Source organism: Pristiophorus japonicus, chromosome 16, assembly GCF_044704955.1.
Source record: "Pristiophorus japonicus isolate sPriJap1 chromosome 16, sPriJap1.hap1, whole genome shotgun sequence".
In the NCBI taxonomy this organism is placed as follows: domain Eukaryota; kingdom Metazoa; phylum Chordata; class Chondrichthyes; family Pristiophoridae; genus Pristiophorus; species Pristiophorus japonicus.
In genome coordinates, this window is record NC_091992.1 from 3670836 (window position 1) to 3690591 (window position 19756).

At 48.4% G+C, this 19756-nt stretch overlaps 1 protein-coding gene across 2 annotated transcripts in view; it reads left to right on the forward strand.

Annotated features, from left to right (window-relative positions):
- The first annotated feature begins 15213 nt into the window (after positions 1-15213).
- The window catches only part of ywhae1 (tyrosine 3-monooxygenase/tryptophan 5-monooxygenase activation protein, epsilon polypeptide 1), a 34051-nt gene continuing 29508 nt past the window's right edge, over positions 15214-19756 (forward strand). For both annotated transcript variants that reach the window (XM_070856896.1, XM_070856895.1), the window contains exon 1: positions 15214-15609. In XM_070856896.1, coding sequence (XP_070712997.1) covers positions 15546-15609 — 64 coding nt within the window. In that variant the 5' untranslated portion in view covers positions 15214-15545. The remainder of the gene's footprint in view (positions 15610-19756) is intronic.

Sequence of the window (19756 nt, forward strand, 5' to 3'; positions counted from 1 at the left end):
ACTAGAGAAAAAGTATTAGACAAACTACTGGGACTAAAGGTGGACAAGTCCCTTGGACTTGCTGGCCTGCATCCTTGGGTCTTAAAAGAAGTGGCTGCAGAGATAGTGGATGCATTGGTTGTGATCTACCAAAATTCTCTGGATTCTGGGGAGGTCTCAGCGGATTGGAAAACCGCAAATGTGTAATGCCCCTATTCAAGAAAGGAGGGAGACAGCAAGCAGGAAACTATAGACCAGTTCGCCTAACATCTGGCATTGGGAAAATGCTGGAGGCCATTATTGAGGAAGCAGTGGCAGGACATTTAGAACATCATAATTCAATTGAGCAGAGTCAGCATGGTTTTATGAAGGGGAATGGTGTTTGACAAATTTGCTGGAGTTCTTTGAGCATAATAATAATAACTTGTATTTATATAGCGCCTTTAATGTAGTAAAACATCCCAAGGAGCTTCACAGCAGTGTTACAAACAGATAAATTTGACACCGAGCCACAAAAGAAGAAATTAAGGCAGATGACCAAAAGCTTGGTTAAAGAGAGAGGTTTTAAGGAGCGTCTTAAAGGAGGAAAGAGAGGTAGAGAGGCGGAGAGGTTTAGGGAGGGAGTTCCAGAGCGTGGGGCCCAGGCAGCTTAGGGATCCAGGACAAAGTGACAAGTTGGATCCAAAATTGGCATTGGAGGCAGGAAGCAAAGGGTAATGGCTGATGGGTGTTTTTGTGACTCAGTGCTGGGTCCCTTGCTTTTTGTGGTTTATATCAATGACTTGCACTTAAATGTTGAGGGTATGATTAAGAAATTTGCAGATGACACTAAAAATATGCTGTCTGGTTGATAATGAAGAAGAAAGCTGCAGACTGCAGGAAGATATCAATGAACTGGTCAGGTGGGCAGAACAGTGGCAAATGGAATTCAATCCAGATAAGTGTGAGGTAATGCAGCTGGGGAGTTCTAACAAGGCAAGGGAGTACACATTAAATGGTACGACACTGAAAAGTGTGGTGGAACAACGGGACCTTGGAGTGCAGGTACACAGATCCCTGAAGGAAGCAGGCCCGGTAAATAAGGTGGTTAAGAAGGCATATGCATTACTTGCCTTTATTAGGTCACAGCTGGAGTACTGCGTGCAGTTCTAGTCACCACATTACAGGAAAGATGTGATTGCACTGGAAAGGGTGCAGAGGAGATTTACAAGAATGTTGCCTGGACTGGAGAATTTCGGCTATGAGGAAAGATTGGATTGGCTGGGACTATTTTCTTTGGAATAGAGGAAGTGGAGGGGAGACCTGATTGAGGTGTATAAAATTATGAGGGGCCTAGATGGAGTGGATAAGAAGGACCTGTTTCCCTTGGCAGAGGGATCAACAACCAGGGGACATAGATTTAAAGTAATTGGGGAGAGGTTTAGAGGAGATATGAGGGGAAATTCCTTCACCCAGAGGGTGGTGGGGGTCTGGAACTCGCTGCCTGAAAGGGTGGTAGAGGCAGAAACCCACATCACATTTAAAAGATACTTGGATGTGCACCTGAAGTGCCATAACCTACAGGGCTACAGACCAAGAGTTGGAAAGTGGGATTAGGCTGGATAGCTCTTGGTCGGCCGTCGCGGGCACGATGGGCCGAATGGCCTCCTGTGCTGTAAATTTCTGTGATTCTATGATTCTAAACAACTGAAGGCACAGCCATCGATGGTTGAGCAGTTATAATGAGGGATGTTCAAGAGGGCAAAATTTGAGGAGCGCAGACATATTGGGCCCAAAATTGGCCAGGAGTTGTTCCGTTTTTTTGGGAGCTTTGATGAGAGCCGTTTCGGTACTGTGGCAGGCGCGGCAGCCGGATTGGAGGGATTCAAACATAGAATTGTGGGAAAGATGGGCACGGATTGGGAGGCGACAGCACATTCAAGGACGTTGGAGAGGAAAGGGAGGTTGGAGAGGAAAGGGAGGTTGGAGACGGGGCGGTAGTTTGCAAGCACAGTGGGGGTCAGGGTTGTTTTTTTGAGGAGAGGGGTGGTGATGGCAGATTTGAGGGGGAGGGGACAGTACCTGGGGGTAGAGAACCGTTAACAATGTCAGCTAAGGCAAAAAACAAAAAGGGCCACATTACAGCAAAATTCTAAAGGGGCAAAGTGTGTTAAAAAGACAAGCCTGAAGGCTCTGTGCCTCAATGCGAGGAGTATTCGGAATAAGGTGGACGAATTAACTGCGCAGATAGCAGTTTACGGACATGATGTAATTGGCATCACGGAGACATGGCTCCAGGGTGACCAAGGTTGGGAACTCAACATCCAGGGGTATTCAACATTTAGGACGGATAGGCAGAGAGGAAAAGGAGGTGGGGTGGCATTGCTGGTTGAAGAGGAAATTAATGCAATAGTAAGGAGGGACATTAGCCTGGATGATGTGGAATCAGTATGGGTGGAGTTGCGGAATACCAAAGGGCAGAAAACGCTAATGGGAGTTGTGTACAGACCACCAAACAGTAGTAGTGAGGTTGGGGACAGCATCAAACAAGAAATAAGGGATATGTGCAATAAAGGTACAGTAGTTATCATGGGCGACTTTAATCTACATACTGGTAGCAATGCGGTGGAGGAGGATTTCCTGGAGTGTATTAGGGATGGTTTCCTAGACCAATATATCGAGGAACCAACTGGAGAGCTGGCCACCCTAGACTGGGTGATGTGTAACGAGAAGGGACTAATTAGCAATCTTGTTGTGCGAGGCCCCTTGGGGAAGAGTGACCATAATATGGTAGAATTCTTTAGTAAGATGGAGAGTGACAGTTAATTCAGAAACTTAAGATCCTGAACTTAAGGAAAGGTAACTTCGACGGTATGAGGCGTGAATTGGCTAGAATAGACTGGCAAACGATACTTAAAGGGTTGACAGTGGATAAGCAATGGCAAACATTTAAAGATCACATGGATGAACTTCAGCAATTGTACATCCCTGTCTGGAGTAAAAATAAAACGGGGAAGGTGGCTCAACTGTGGCTAACAAGGGAAATTAAGGATAGTGTTAAATCCAAGGAAGAGGCATATAAATTGGCTAGAAAAAGCAACAAACCTGAGGACTGGGAGAAATTTAGAATTCAATAAAGGAAGACTAAGGGTTTAATTAGGAGGGGGAAAATAGAATACAAGAGGAAGCTTGCAGGGAACATAAAAACTGACTGCAAAAGCTTCTATAAATATGTGAAGAGAAAAAGATTAGTGAAGACAAACATAGGTCCCTTGCAGTCGGATTCAGGTGAATTTATAATGGGGAACAAAGAAATGGCAGACCAATTGAACAAATACTTCGGTTCAGTCTTCACAAAGGAAGACACAAATAACCTTCCGGATGTACTAGGGGACCGAGGGTCTAGCGAGAAGGAAGAACTGAAGGATATCGTTATTAGGTGGGAAATTGTGTTAGGGAAATTGATGGGATTGAAGGCCGATAAATCACTGGGGCCTGATAGTCTGCATCCCAGAGTACTTAAGGAAGTGGCCCTAGAAATAGTGGATGCATTGGTGATCATTTTCCAGCAGTCTATCGACTCTGGATCAGTTCCTATGGACTGGAGGGAAGCTAATGTAACACCACTTTTTAAAAAAGGAGGGAGAGAGAAAATGGGTAATTATAGACCGGTTAGCTTGACATCAGTAGTGGGGAAAATGTTGGAATCAATCATTAAAGATGAAATAGCAGCGCATTTGGAAAGCAGTGACAGGATCGGTCCAAGTCAGCATGGATTTATGAAAGGGAAATCATGCTTGACAAATCTTCTGGAATTTTTTGAGGATGTAACTAGCAGAGTGGACAAGGGAGAACCAGTGGATGTGGTGTATTTGGACTTTCAAAAGGCTTTTGACAAGGTCCCGCACAAGAGATTGGTGTGCAAAATCAAAGCGCATGGTATTGGGGGTAATGTACTGACGTGGATAGAGAACTGGTTGGCAGACAGGAAGCAGAGAGTCGGGATAAATGGGTCCTTTTCAGAATGGCAAGCAGTGACTAGTGGAGTGCCACAGGGCTCAGTGCTGGGACCCCAGCTCTTTACAATATACATTAACGATTTAGATGAAGGAATTGAGTGTAATATCTCCAAGTTTGCAGATGACACTAAGCTGGGTGGCAGTGTGAGCTGTGAGGAGGATGCTAAGAGGCTGCAGGGTGACTTGGACAGGTTAGGTGAGTGGGCAAATGCATGGCAGATGCAGTATAATGTGGATAAATGTGAGGTTATCCACTTTGGTTGCAAAAACAGGAAGGCAGATTATTATCTGAATGGTGACAGATTAGTAAAAGGGAAGATGCAACGAGACCTGGGTGCCATGGTACATCAGTCATTGAAGATAGGCATGCAGGTACAGCAGGCAGTAAAGAAAGCAAATGGCATGCTGGCCTTCATAGCGAGGGGATTTGAGTATAGGAGCAGCGAGGTCTTACTGCAATTGTACAGGGCCTTGGTGAGAGCACACCTGGAATATTGTGTGCAGTTTTGGTCTCCTAATCTGAGGAAGGACATTCTTGCTATTGGGGGAGTGCAGCGAAGGTTCACCAGACTGATTGCCATCCCGGGATGGCAGGACTGACATATGAAAAAAGACTGGATCAACTGGGCCTGTATTCACTGGAATTTAGAAGAATGAGAGGGGATCTCATAGAAACATATAAAATTCTGACGGGATTGGACAGGTTAGATGCAGGAAGAATGTTCCCGGTGTTGGGGAAGTCCAGAACCAAGGGTCACAGTCTAAGGATAAGGGGTAAGCCATTTAGGACCGAGATGAGGAGAAACTTCTTCACTCAGAGAATTGTGAACCTGTGGAATTTTCTACCACAGAAAGTTGTTGAGGCCAGTTCATTAGATATATTCAAAAAGGAGTTAGTTAGATGTGGCCCTTACGGCTAAAGGGATCAAGGGGTATGGAGAGAAAGCAGGAATGGGGTACTGAAGTTGCATGATCAGCCATGATCATATTGAATGGCGGTGCAGGCTCGAAGGGCCGAATGGCCTACTCCTGCACCTACTTTCTATGTTTCTATGTAAACACTGCATTACCCCCTAAACACTGCACTACTGTACGCTACACAGTACTGCAGTGTCCACAGCCCAACCATCTTCAGCTGCTTCATTAATGATCTTCCCTCCATCATAGGGTCAAAACTGGGAATGTTCGCTGATGTTCAGTGTTCAGTGCCATTCGCAACTCCTCAGATAATGGAGCAGTCCGTGCCCGCATGCAGCAAGACCTGGACAACATTCAGGCTTGGGCTGATACGTGGCAAGTAACATTCACGCCACACAAGTGCCAGGCAATGACCATCTCCAACAAGTTAGAGTCTAACCACCGCCCCTTGACATTCAACGGCATTACCATCACCGAATCCCCCACAAATAGTGTTATGTACTGAATAAAGAGTCTGACCAGAAACTGTGAGCAAAAGTAAGGTGTGACCGTAGTTCTTTATCACAGGTCTCCAGAGTGCCTCTCCAGCCTGTGAGGCCTCCGAATGTACAGATGCTCCCAAGGGATTGTGGGATCCCTTGGGACTCCAGGGGATGAGCCCTCTGGTGGTTAAACAAGGTATTTACAGGTTTACATATATAACAACACTCTCCGCCCCCCCCCCCCCACCACCAAAGTCAATAGTGTAACTATTTACAGGGTGAGTCGATCTGGGGCCTTCCTTTCCCTGGTACATCGTCTCGGTGCAAATGCTGGTTTTGGTGAGTCGTTTGTTGGGCCCTCGCTGGGCTGCTGTGCAGCTGGCCTTGCTGGGCTGCCTGGTGTGGCGAGTCCTGCTGGGCTGCTGTGGGTGATGGGTTCTGTTTCGTGGTCAGCCGCTGGATCGGTTGCCACTGGTGTGTATGTTGGGGGTCAAAAAAGGTAGAGTCTATTGTGGGTTGCTCTGGATAGTCCGTGAATCTGAGTTTGGTTTGGTCCAAGTGTTTCCTGTAGGTGAGTCTATTTGAAAGTTTGACCAAAAACACCCGACTCTCCTCTTTGGCCATGAAGCCACTTGGGACCTTGTCCATAGTTCAACACAAATACAGGATCATTAATCTCGATTTCGCGTGACACATTTGCGCGATCATGATATGTACTTTGTTGAAGCCGCCTACTCTCTACCTATTCATGTAGATCAGGGTGGAATAATGAGAGCCTTGTCTTAAGTGCCCTTTTCATGAGTAGTTCAGCGGGAGGAACCCCAGTGAGCGAGTGGGGTCTTGTGCAGTAACTAAGCAGGACTCGGGATAGGCGAGTCTGCAGTAAGCCTTCAGTTACCCTCTTCAAGCTCTGCTTGATGGTTTGCACTGCTCTCTCCGCCTGACCATTGGATGTTGGTTTAAACGGGGCAGATGTGACATGTTTGATCCCATTACGGGTCAAGGACTCTTTGAACTCGGCACTGGTGAAGTACGGCCCGTTGTCACTCACAAGGACGTCAGGCAGGCCGTGCGTGGCAAACATGGCCCGCAGGCTTTCAGTGGTGGCAGCGGATGTGCTTGCCGACATTATCTCACATTCAATCCATTTGGAGTACGCATCTACAACCACTAAGAACATTTTACCCAAGAACGGGCCCGCATAGTCAACATGGACTCTAGATCACGGTTTGGAGGGCCAGGACCATAAAGTTAGTGGCGCCTCCCTGGGTGCATTGCTTAACTGTGAACATGTGTTACATTTGTGCACGCAGGACTCTTAAGTCTGCATTGATAACGGGCCACCACACGTGGGATCTAGCTATCGCTTTCATCATTACAATGCCTGGGTGGGTACTGTGGAGATCACTAATGAAAGTGTCCCTGCCCTTTTTTGGCACCACTACCCGATTACCCCATAGGAGGCAGTCTGCCTGTATTTTATCTCTGCGCCACTGGTACGGCTTTATTTCTTCCTGCATTTCTAACGGAACACTGGACCAACTCCCGTGGAGCACACAGTTTTTTACTAAGGACAGTAAGGGGTCCTGGCTCGTCCAGGTTCTAATCTGTCGGGCGGTAACAGGTGATTGCTCACTCTCAAATGCTTTCATTAGCATAACTAAATCTGCAGGCTGTGCCATCTCCACCCCTGTGGTGGGCAATGGCAGCCTACTGAGAGCAACGGCACAGTTTTCTGTGACCGACCTGTGGTGGATGGCATAGTTGTATGCGGACAACGTGAGCGCCCATCTCTGGATGCGGGCCGATGCATTCATTTTTAATACGTCCTTACTATACAGTATAAAAGCACACGAGGCCCATGCTTGAGAGAAGGTCAGTCTGTGACCTGTCCTTTATTCCATAGCACTCAAGTGATGGAAGTGGGTGGAGCTTCCCCTTTTATATCTGAAGGTCCAGGTTAGGAGTGTCTCCCACAAGTTCACCACCTAGTGGTCAGTGTTCTCACAGTGTACAACTTAGGTCAGATTATACATGGGTTACAATGCTGGTTGAATACATGACATCACCTCCCCCCCAAAGTCTTATTGAGATCACAGATTGAGTCTCTCTGGTGGTTTACGCTCTCTTGTAGAACGCCTGAGTTGGGGCTCCGGTTGTTGGGCGCTGGCTTGATTGTCTGCTGTTTGCGGTGCCTCAGGCCTGTCCGGACTGCCCACAGTGACTGGGCTCTCCTCTCTTTGGTTCCTGTGTTCGGTCACCTGTGGAGGAGTGAACTCTGCATCGTGTTCTTCCTCTGCTTCTTCTGTGGGGTTGCTGAACCTCCTTTTTGTTTGATCCACATGTTTGCGGCAGATTTGTCCATTGGTAAGTTTAACTACCAGAATCCTATTTCCCTCTTTGGCAACCACAGTGCCTGCGAGCCATTTGGGCCCTGCAGAGTAGTTGAGGACAAAAACAGGGTCATTTACATCAATAAATCGCGCCCTCGCATTCCTGTCATGGTAGTCATATTGTGACTGGCGCCTGCTCTCGACAATTTCTTTCATGGTGGGGTGTATAAGGGATAACCGGGTTTTGAGCGTCCTTTTCATTAGCAGCTCTGCGGGTGGAACCCCTGTGAGCGAGTGCGGTCGGGTTCTATAGGCCAACAGGAGGCGTTATAAGCGTCTTTGTAGGGAACCCCCTTGGATTCTGAGCATCCCCTGTTTGATTATCTGCACTGCTCGTTCTGCCTGGCCGTTTGAGGCCGGCTTGAATGGTGCCGTTCTGACATGGTTAATTCCATTGCCTGCCATGAAGTCCTGGAATTCAGTGCTTGTGAAGCACGGGCTATTGTCGCTGACCAAGATGTCCGGTAGACCGTGGGCGGCGAACATTGCCCACAGACTTTCTACCGTGGCAGAGGATGTGCTTGAATTTAAAATGTCACACTCGATCCATTTGGAGTAGGCGTCTACTACAACCAAAAACATTTTTCCCATGAAAGGACCTGCGTAGTCCACATGGATGCGTGACCAAGGCTTGGCGGGCCATGGCCAGGAGCTAACGGGCTTCCCTGGGCGCATTGCCCAGCTGGGCATACGTGTTGCACCTGTGAACACAAAGTTCCAGATCTGCGTCTATCCCTGGCCACCAAATGTGTGACCTGGCAATTGCCTTCATCGTGACAATGCCCGGGTACTCATTGTGGAGTTCTCTGGTTCGAACAGCGAGAGGAACTTGTTTAGGACCTGGGCACATGAAGTGTCGTCGACAGACGAGAGCGCTCGGACGTCGTCCCAGTTCCAGCACATCTTCCCCAGCCAGCTCCTGCCGAGCAGCGTGGGACCATCGTCCGGTATCACCCATCGTAGGAGACATTTACAGTAGCACTGCCGATTACGGGAATCAGTTCCTTTGTGTAAGTTCTCAGTTTAGTGCGAATGGGAGTCAGGATTGGCCTTGAGGCCTTGCTGCACCACAATTTAACGAAAGTCTTTTTGCTCATTATGGATTGGCTCGCGCCCGGGTCCAGCTCCATTGACACCTGGAGTCCATTTAATTCAATCTTCAGCATTATCCGGGGACACTTTGTGGTAAATGTGTGCACCCCATATACCTCTGCCTCCTCGGTCTGAGGCTCTGGTTCGTCGTGATCCACCGTGGATCTGTCCTGCTCTACAACATGGTGGTTTGCAGGATTAGCGGGATTTGCAGCTCGCCTGCACACTCGTTGGAGGTGTCCCATTATTCCACAGCACTTGCAAATGTATCCTTTGAAGCAGCATGAATGGAAACGATGATCACCCCTGCAGCACCAACAAGGTGTTAATGGCCTTGCATTCACCACCCTTGATGGTGGACTCTGAGTCATCTGCAAACGTGCAGCTGCAGGCATGTGAGGCCTGCCCTGTACGTTATGATTCGAAAACAACATTACTTTGTTCACAGTACTTGCAGCAGCACTCATGTGCTGAGAGATTTGTTTGGTATTGTCACTGGTGGCGATAAACACCTGGGCTATCGCTGTGGCTTTACTCAAGATTGGGGTCTCTACAGTCAAAAGTTTGCGAAGTATTACTTCATGGCCAATGCCAAGTACAAAGAAGTCCCTGAGCATGTGCTCCAAGTTTCCTTCAAATTCGCAATGTCCTGCAAGACGCCTTAGCTTGGCGACGTAGCTCGCCATTTCCTGGCCTTCAGATCACTGGTACGTATAGAACCTGTGCCTCACTATCAGAACATTTCCTTCGGGTTTAGATGCTCCCGGACCAGTGTGCACAAATCATCATATGGCTTCTCTGGGGTTTCGCTGGAGTGAGCAGATTTTTCATGAGGCCATACGTTGGTGCCCCGCAAACGGTGAGGAGGATCGCCCTTCGTTTGGCAGCGTTCGCTTCTCCTTCGAACTCGTTGGCCACGAAGTATTGGTCGAGTCGCTCCACGATGGCTTCCCAATCATCTCCCTCCGAAAATTTCTCCAGGATGCCCACTGTTCTCTGCATCATTGCGGTGAGGTTCGTCATATGTATCTTGTCGCTAGTTGTTATGTACTGAATAAAGAGTCTGATCAGATACTGTGAGCTCAAAGTAAGGTGTGACCGCAGTCCTTTATTACAGGTCTCCAGAGAGCCTCTCCAGCCTGTGAGGCCTCCTTATGTACAGGTGCTCCCAAGGGATTGTGGGATCCCTTGGGACTCCAGGAGCTGAGCCCTCTGGTGGTTTAACAAGGTATTTACAGGTTTACATATATAACAATCAACATTCTGGGGGTCACCATTGACCAGAAACTTAACTGGACCAGCACATAAATACTGTGGCAAAAGAGCAGGTCAGAGGCTGGGTATTCTGTGGCGAGTGTCTCACCTCCTGACTCCCCAAAGCATTTCTATTGTCAAATTATCATCATAGGCAGTCTCTCGGAATCGAGGAAGACTTGTTTCCACAGAATGAGTCCTTAGGTGGCTGAACAGTCCAATACGAGAACCACAGTCCCTGTCACAGGTGGGACAGATAATCGTTGAGGGGAAGGGTGGGTGGGACTGGTTTGTCGCACATTCTTTCCGCTGCCTGCACTTCTCTTCTGCATGCTCTCGGTGACGAGACACGAGGTGCTCAGCGCCCTCCCGGATGCACTTCCTCCACTTAGGGTGGTCTTTGGCCAGGGACTTCCAGGTGTCGGTGGGGATGTTGTACTTTATCAGGGAGGCTTTGAGGGTGTTCTTGTACCATCAACTGGGCACAAGATAGGAGTGTGATGGAACACTCTCCACTTGCCTGGATGGTGCAGCTCCAACAACACTCGAGAAGCTCGACACCATCCAGGATAAAGCAGCCGCTTGATCGACACCCCATCCACCACCTTCAACACTCACTCCCTCCACCACCGGCGCACCGTGGCTGCAGTGTGTACCATCTACAAGATGCACTGCAGCAACTCGCCAAGGCTTCTTCGGCAGCACCTCCCAAACCCGCGACCTCTACCACCTAGAAGGACAAGGGCAGCAGGCGCATGGGAACACCACCACCTCCACGTTCCCCTCCGAGTCACACTCCATCCTGACTGGGAAATATATCGGCCGTTCCTTCCTCGTCACTGGGTCACAATCCTGGAACTCCCTCCCTAACAGCACTGTGGGAGCACCTTCACCACACGGACTGCAGCGGTTCAAGAAGGCGGCTCACCACCACCTTCTCACAGGGCAATTAGGGACGGGCAATAAATGCTGGGCTTGCCTGCGACGCTCACATCCCGAGAATTAATAAATAAAGTAATAACTAAAAAAAAATAAGCCGAGATTATGGACTCAGGCCATTGGGGAGTGGCTTCAATCTACATACTTCTGACAGAGGCGAGAGTGAGGAGCGACACTTCATTGGCTGTGAAGTACACGCGATTATCATGGAAGGCGCTCTGTAAATGAAACTTGTTTCTGTGGCTGGGCCTGTGTGCCTGGCTGTGTGTGGCAGTTGTTGTAAAATTAAAGCTGATTAAAAATAAAGCGAAAAATTGAACCAAAAGCCACAAACTAACCAAGATGGCATCCAGCCAGGTTATCAAGTGAACCCTGCCTGACCCAGTCCTTCCAAGTCTCGCCTGATTCCTCCCTCCAGCTGATGCACAGCCACGATTTTTAAATTCAATCTCGGGATGTGGGTGTCGGTGGCAAGGCCGGCATTTATTGCCCATCCCAAGTTGCCCTGAGAAGGTGGGGTGAGCCGCCGCCTTGAACCGCTGGCAGCGAGTTTGATACAAATGGAGTGATTTGCTAGGACACTCGAGAGTCAACCGCGTGGGCGTGGGACTGGAGTCACCTATAAGCCCAGCCTGGGTAAGGATGGCAGCTTTCCTTTCCGAGTTAGTGAACCAGTTGGGTTTTTTTACAACAATGCGGCAGCATCACTTTTACTAACACCAGTTTATTTATTTATTTTAGTGTTAAACTGAATTCAAATTCTCAAACTGCCAATGTGGGATTTGAATGCCCACTCCCTGAATTATTAGTCCAGTGACATCGCTGCTGCGACACTCGCCCTTGTAGTCCCTGCAGAGGTTCGCCCCACTGCCTCCCTGTGTTTTGTTCAGTAACCCTTCCCCTACCACTGACCTGCACAACACGCACCGTGCAGTCTGACGGTTATCAATGGGTTCCTACACTCTCACAAGAGTGTAAAATGTGGAACTCGCTGCCACAAGGAGGGGTTGAGGCGAATAGCAGAGATGCATTTATGAGGAATTTGGATAAACACATGAGGGAGAAATGATAGGGTGAGATGAAGTCGAGGAGGGGGGGTCTCATGTCCTCCCCATCACTAAGACCTGCCTATTTCCACCTCCGTAACATCATCCGTCTCCACCTCTGCCTCAGCTCATAAGAACATGAGAACATAAGAAATAGGAGCAGGAGTAGGCCACGTGGCCCCTCAAGCCTGCTCCGCCATTCAATAAGATCATGCCTGATCTGATCATGGACTCAGCTCCACTTCCCTGCCCGCTCCCCATAACCCTTTACTCCCTTATCGCTTAAAAATCTGTCTATCTCCGCCTTAAATATATTCAATGACCCAGCCTCCACAGCTCTCTGGGGCAGAGAATTCCAAAGATTTACAACCTTCAGAGAAGAAATTTCTCTTCATCTCAGTTTTAAATGGACGGCCCCTTATTCTGAGACTATGTCCCTTAGTTTTAGTTTCCCCTATGAGTGGAAATATCCTCTCTGCATCCACCTTGTCGAGCCCCCTCATTATCTTGAATGTTTCGATAAGATCACCTCTCATTCTTCTGAACTCCAATGTGTATAGGCCCAACCTGCTCAACCTATCTTCATAAGTCAACGCGCTCATCTCCGGTATCAACCTCGTGAACCGTCTCATCTGCTGCTGAAGCCCTCATCCAGGCCTGTGTTACCTCTAGACCTGACTACTCCAACGCACTCCTAGCCGGCCTCCCACATTTTACCCGACGTAAACTTGAGGTCATCCAAAATCGGTTGTCTGTGTCCTAACTCGCACCAAGTCCCGCTCACCCATCACCCCTGTGCTCGCTGACCTACATTGGCTCCTGGTTAAGCATCGCCTTGATTTTAAAAATCTCATCCTTGTTTTCAACTCCATGGTATCGCCCCTCCCTATCTCCGTAATCTCCTCCAGCCCTACAACCCCCCGAGACATTGACGTTCCTTCAATTCTGCCCTCTTGAGCATCCCTGATTATAATCGCTCCACCATTGGTGGCCGTGCCTTCAGCTGTCTGAGCCCCAAGCTCTGGAACTCCCTCCCTAAACCTCTCTGCCTCTTTCTCTTCTCCTTTAAGACGCTCCTTAAAACCTCCCTCTTTGACCATCTGTCCTAATATCTCCTTATGTGGCTCAGTGCCAAATTTTGTTTTATTAAAACTCCTGTGAAGCGCCTTGCAACGTTTTACTATGAGTGTGGAGCAGCTTAGCCGAATGGCCTGTTTCTGTGTTGTAAGTTCAGTGTGACATCATCTATTGAACACCTTCCTCTCACTGGCCTCCTTCTTGAGAACAGCCAACTGCTTGGTGATGCTGCAGCCTCTTTGTTGCCATGGATCTTACACCCCCAATCACATGCATTTATATCCTTTCTTTTTCCCTCAACGTGCTCTCGTCTTCTGAAGGCACTGACTGATGGTGGGGTACATTCTGCAGGGGGCGGTGCCCGTTAATAACCTACATACGTGGCCGTTCTTTGTGTGTGAGCTCAGTCAGTGAGGAGTGGGCGAGTGTTGGACAACAGACCTCGATCTGATGGCCATCTAATGTCTGTACATGTGCCCTTCCAGCAGGGCTTACTGGATAGTGACCCGAGCCGGGAAGCCGGGATAATCCCCCTCTGCCCCACCCAGGGATGCTGAAGAACGTTATCGAAAGAATTACATTTCTATAGCGCCTTTCACAGCCTCAGGTTGTCCCAAAGCGCTTCACAGTTAATGAAGTACTTTTAAAGTGTAGTCACTGTTGTAATGTGGGAAATACAGCAGTCAATTTGCGCACAGCAAGCTCCCAAAAACAGCAATGTGATAATGACCAGATTTTCTGTTATGATGTTGGTGGAGGGATAAATATTGGCCATGTCACCAGGGGAACTCCCCTCATCTTCTTCGAAATGGGATCTTTTATGCCATCTGAGAAGGTGGTTGGAGGCTCGGTTTAACGTCTCATCCGAAAGACGGCACCTCTGACAGTGCGGCGCTCCCTCAGTACTACCGCTCCTACAGTGCGGTGCTCCCTCAGTACTACCGCTCCGACAGTGCGGCACTCCCTCAGTACTGCCCCTCCGACAGTGCAGCGCTCCCTCAGCACTTCCCCCTCCGACAGTGCAGCGCTCCCTCGGTACTGCCCCTCCGACAGTGCCGCGCTCCCTCAGTACTGCCCCTCCGACAGTGCGCCGCTCCCTCAGTACTACCGCTCCGACAGTGCGGCGTTCCCTCAGTACTACCGCTCCTACAGTGCGGTGCTCCCTCAGTACTGCCCCTCCGACAGTGCGGCGCTCCCTCAGCACTTCCCCCTCCGACAGTGCAGCGCTCCCTCGGTACTGCCCCTCCGACAGTGCGGCGCTCCCTCAGTACTACCGCTCCTACAGTGCGGTGCTCCCTCAGTACTACCGCTCCGACAGTGCGGCACTCCCTCGGTACTGCCCCTCCGACAGTGCGGCGCTCCCTCAGTACTGCTCTGGGAGTGTCGGCCTGAATTACGTGGACGCCTCGTTGTGACATTCGCCGGATCAGGTCTGTGATGTGGGTCTCTGTGGGTCAGTCCCACACTGGGCAGTGCAGAAAGAATGTTCATTGAAAGCTAAAGAAATAGTAATTGTGGACCAAATGGGTTAATAAGAAAATGTCTTTCTATTAGGTGGACTGCATGAATCAGATTTATATATATATATATATATATATGTATAAAATGAATGCATGCATCTACGAATGATGCTTTGCTAAGCGTGCAATATTGGACATGTAGGTGTGCATCCTGTGCACCTTACGCCCACGCTCGCCTTATTGTTGGGGAAGTGGCTGGCGCTACTTCGCAGGCGTGGCGGGACACAGTGGCCTTCGCCTCTCTTTGTGTCTGCGCTCCGCTGGAGCCGCCGCACCGCGCGGAGCGCTCGGCTTGGGGCTGAGGGCGCGGTGCCCGGCACTTTGTGGTTGGTGGTGGTGTGTGTGTGTGTGGGGGGGGGTTTGGCGCTTGATATCCTTCCGCCGCCGCCTCTGCTGCGCGTGCGCGCGGCCATGGAGCCAGACGGAGGGAAAGCAACAACAACAACAAAAAAAAAGAAATAGTGCGCCCCATGAAAAACCTGCTCACCGCCGGAGCCCGGAGGGGGCGGAGGCCGGAGCCGGCACTACGCTCTGACTGTCCGCCATTTTGGCAGCTGCTCGGCGGCGGGTGAGTCGGCGGCTTCTCCATCGCTCTCTCGCCTCCGTCCCTCTCACCGGCCTCTCAGAGCCAGTTTAAAAAAAAAAAATAACCCATTTAGATCTTTACCTTTCAGCGGTTTCTCCACAAACCTCCCCTTCCTTCTTCCCCCCCCCTCCCTCCCCTTTTACCCGGAGAGAAAAGCCCAATCGGCGCACGCTCGCTGCACCCCCCCCCCCTCTCTCTCTCTCTCACACACAACACACACACAACATCCCCCCGAGCGCCTCGGCTCCCCCGCCCGACAAGATGGAGGACCGCGAGGACCTCGTCTACCAAGCCAAGCTGGCCGAGCAGGCTGAGCGCTACGATGGTAAGTGATGCGTGCGTGCGTGTGTGTGTGTGTGGTAATGTTTGAAGTTTGTTAACCCACTTCCCCCGGGTTGAGATGAGGGAGGAATGGCGGAAAGCGAAGGTTTTATTTCCACACATTCCCCCCCCCCCCTCTTCCCTTCCCTTCCCTTTCCCACCGACTCCTCTGGCTTCACAAAATGGCGCCCGGGCCGGCCCGGTGGCCGCTCGCTGCCCGCACCTCTTTCCCGGGCCCCTCGCCCTGTCTCTGCCGGTGGGGGTGTGTGGGGTGGCGGGGAGTGAGAGGGGTAAATGTGTGGCGGGAGGGCGGGGGGGGCTCTCCCCACTCTCCCCGACTGTGAGGCAAATCCCGGCCGCCGCCTTTCTTCACACGACCCCTCCCTTTTACACCATGGGAGAGAGGGAGAGGCGCATCCGCTGCTTTCTCCCTTTTGCTTTACACTTCTCCCTTCAAGGGTAATTTTCTTTCCCCCCCTCCCCTTTTTTTTAAAAATAAAATAAAATGTAATTTCTCTCCAGCCACCGCTTCACAATGCGGTCAGACTTGATTCCTTTACCCCCCCCCCCTCCCCCGGCAGAATGGCACCGGGTTGTCCCTGGACCCAGGGGGAGTGGGGGGTTGATGTAAGGGGGGGTTGTGTGTGTCCCCCCCCCTCTCTCTCAGGTTTAAATTGTATTCTTTTTAAAACGAAGTTAATGGGGGTTTTTTTGTCTCCTGAGACTGTGAATGGGCCAAGCCTTAATATTTGATTTCATATATGATATATCTGTACCAAATCAAATTTCCAGCTGGAAACACAAAGGTACAAAGATATTGTAATCATAATTTCGTGTTTTTTTTGGGGGGGTTATCTGCACAATGGGATTGAAGGTGATTTTTGTTTCCTTTCATTCTGCTGAGGCGGAAGTTGCAGGTCACCCTTAGCGCACACATGCTGAGCAATGAAGCAGGGTGGAGGCGCGGAATCCCTCCTCTCCAACCCAGCAAGATGTTCATTTTGCTTCTCATATTTTGAAGGATTTTTTCCCCCCTGTCGCCTTTGGCTCATGTGTCAGATGGATTTTTATCCGATGAAGGTTGTGGTGGGCTGTTTGCTTTTTTTTGGGTGATCCCTAACCTATTATTAAATGCAGTTGCATTCTTGGATATGTACAGCTTTGGGGGTAGAGTTGTGACAAGAAAATGTAATCCTTCAATATTAAAACAATTTCAAGTTGTTTGAGTCTGGAACATCCGTGATCACGTTATTTTATTGATGCTGTTCTTCAGTATCTCTTTCCCCACCCAAAAAAAGCTGAACCCTAAACAGTTATCTGTTAATGAATTCTGTTAATTGTGAGAAAAAGCACAATTACAGTCATATTTTTAAAATCAGTTCCCTGAAGCTAGACAGTCAAATTATTTATTAATATACCGTTGGTTTTCAATCGAGCAATATCATGCTACTGTTGCAGTATATTCATTTTAGTGCCTCTATGGTACATGGCCATTTTGGGGGGGGGAGGGGGTAGGGAGGGAGAGGCTGGTGAGGGTTATTCCTGTTTGCAGTTACCAGATAGGGAGGTTTTAGCAGATTACTGTGATTTACTGCACTTGTGATGTGACCGGTTTTCAACTTTATTGCGATAATTGCCATGGAATATTGTAATATTCCAAAATCTGCTGTGAATGGGATCACATTTTTTAATTGTAGCAGGAACCTGTCTTGTAACTCCGTTTTGAGAGAGACTCTCTAGGTGCTGGTCTGTAGTTGTACATTTAAAAATCTTAGACTGAGACTGGCAGCAGCGCATTGAGGGGGGGCTGGTTTCAAGTATTCACACTGAGCTGTGGGATTTGGAGTGTTCTTCTCCCAAATTTTAGCTGTTTCAGTTGGTTTCTTTAAAATTATTTTCTTGCACATATTTTGTTTCTTAATTGTGCATTGATGGTAGAATTGCACTGTAATCTTTGCCAGTGCTACCATTATTCTGTTACGTGGGCGGCATAAGCAGAGTACAGCTGCATCTACCAGGCCACTCTTTCCCAGGCAGCGTGTGGTACAATGGCCAGAAATGGGATCGGTTTAAGATTCTTCGAAGATGTGCCTTCTGAAGGAATCGGGATACCTGAACAGTTAAATCCTTCCCATCCTGGTGCATTATGCTGAGCAGATAATAAGATTGCAGTGCTTCAGACATGATCTCATTGAATATTCAATGGCTGAAGGAAATCTTATGCTATAAATGTGATTTAACTAAGGTCTTTTAACAGAAGGAATGCTAGCTTTTTCCATCAGGACCCATATGCGTGTTAAAACTATCTAACCTGGTGGCATTTTAGCACTTCCACTCTGCTGAGATGCTGAGCGGGCCTGAAATTTCTGTTCCCGAGACGACAAATCCATAGATGTCACCAGTACTTTGCTGTTGTAGATTTAGGTTGAATAACCTACATGAAATGATGGGGAGGAGAGAACTAGAACAATTGTGTGGTAAACCCACTTTTTGCAACAAATAAAACTGATTTGTAAACAAGTCTTCCATGTGTTTTTTTTAAACCTATTGTAGCAATAAAGCTGTGACTAGGGCATTTGTCACCCTGTTTTTGAAAATGTTTTAATGTTGAAAATATCAGTGGCCAACTGCTGGTTCAACCACATACTCCATTGTGAGAAGAGAACATGGAGTGGAAGGCTAAATTGTTTGTTGTGGAAGAATTTCTTGGATGCTTCTGATCTTTGGACTAGTCAGTCTAGATCTTAATATATTTGCATAGACTTGTTTCTATTCTGTCTTTTCTGCAGTTTCAGTCCTATCTGCTGACTAATTTTCTCTGTTTTTGTTCTGGTCATGTTCCACACCCTTTACCCGCCCAACACCCCAGGCTATTTAGCAGGTGTGACTGTTACTAGGAGTTGGCAGGTCGTGACGGCTCATCAGATTGAAACATGCCACTAGATGTGTGACTAAGATGTCCTCAGTTGCTGCCAACCAGTCATGTGGGTGGGACTTCTGCATTTTCATTCCAGTCATTGACTCAGTTGGTGCTCAGGAGTACAGGTTTCTTTGCAACATTTGACTTGAGGTTCCATGCCTTCCTTAAAACACAACAAAGGCTCCGGTCCAAGAGCTGGAAAGTGGGATTCGGCTGGGTAGCTCTTTGTCGACCGGCGCGGACACGATGGGCCGAATGGCTGCCTCCTGTGCTGTAAATTTCTGTGATTCTATGAACTGTAGAGTTTTTAAAACTTGATTCCAATTTTTCTATATCCTCACAGCCAAACCCTCTTGGTACACTGGTCACATGGCCTAATCCTGTCTCATTTAAGTCTACATGCTGCACTTTCCAGCAGGGACATTAAACGATGATCAGAATCGGGAATCTACATCGCCGAGAGTGCAATTGTCACACCCCAACTTCTGCCATAACTATGCTCCGCTAATTATGTACAGACTGGGAATTGTAGGTGGCACCTTTTGCTTTTGTGGTTAAGAATGAATGAAGTTTATAGCATAGTACATCCTCCAAACATCCTGAAGAGCTTTACAACCAATAATTTGCCTTTTCAAGTCCAGTCTCTCTCAATGTCAGTAAGTGGGGCAGACAATTTAATGCAACAATGTCCCACAACCAGCAAATAAATGAATGCCCAGTTAATCTGTTTTTGATCTTGGTGGTTGAGGGACAAATGTGGGAGGAGACACTGGGAGAACTCCCTGCTTTTAATTGTGCCATATCCACCTGAACAAGCAGGTGGAGCTTTAGTTTAAGGTGTCATCCAAATGATGGCATCTCCTACTGTGCCATACTGCATTGGAGCGTTTGCCCAGAGCAGGTGCCCAAGTCTGCAGTGAGGTGTAAACCTTCTGACTGGACAAGCTGATGCCTTTACCAAGTGTGTCGTCAGGGGCTAAAAAGCTGCCGTTTTAATGGAAAATTGGTATAATGCAGATGAAGAACTAATCTGTAGTATCCATGAGGTTTATACTTTTGATTCCTTAAATAAAACTGCAAACTCTTCAATTGGAAGGGTTTCTTGTGTAGTTTAGGAGGCTTCAATAGGAATAATTCTTGGGCCTTAATTTTAACAGTGGCACTTGCAATTGATTTAAGCCATTTATTTAAAATATTTTCTTAGCTGAAATAGTTTGAGTATGGCGGAGTT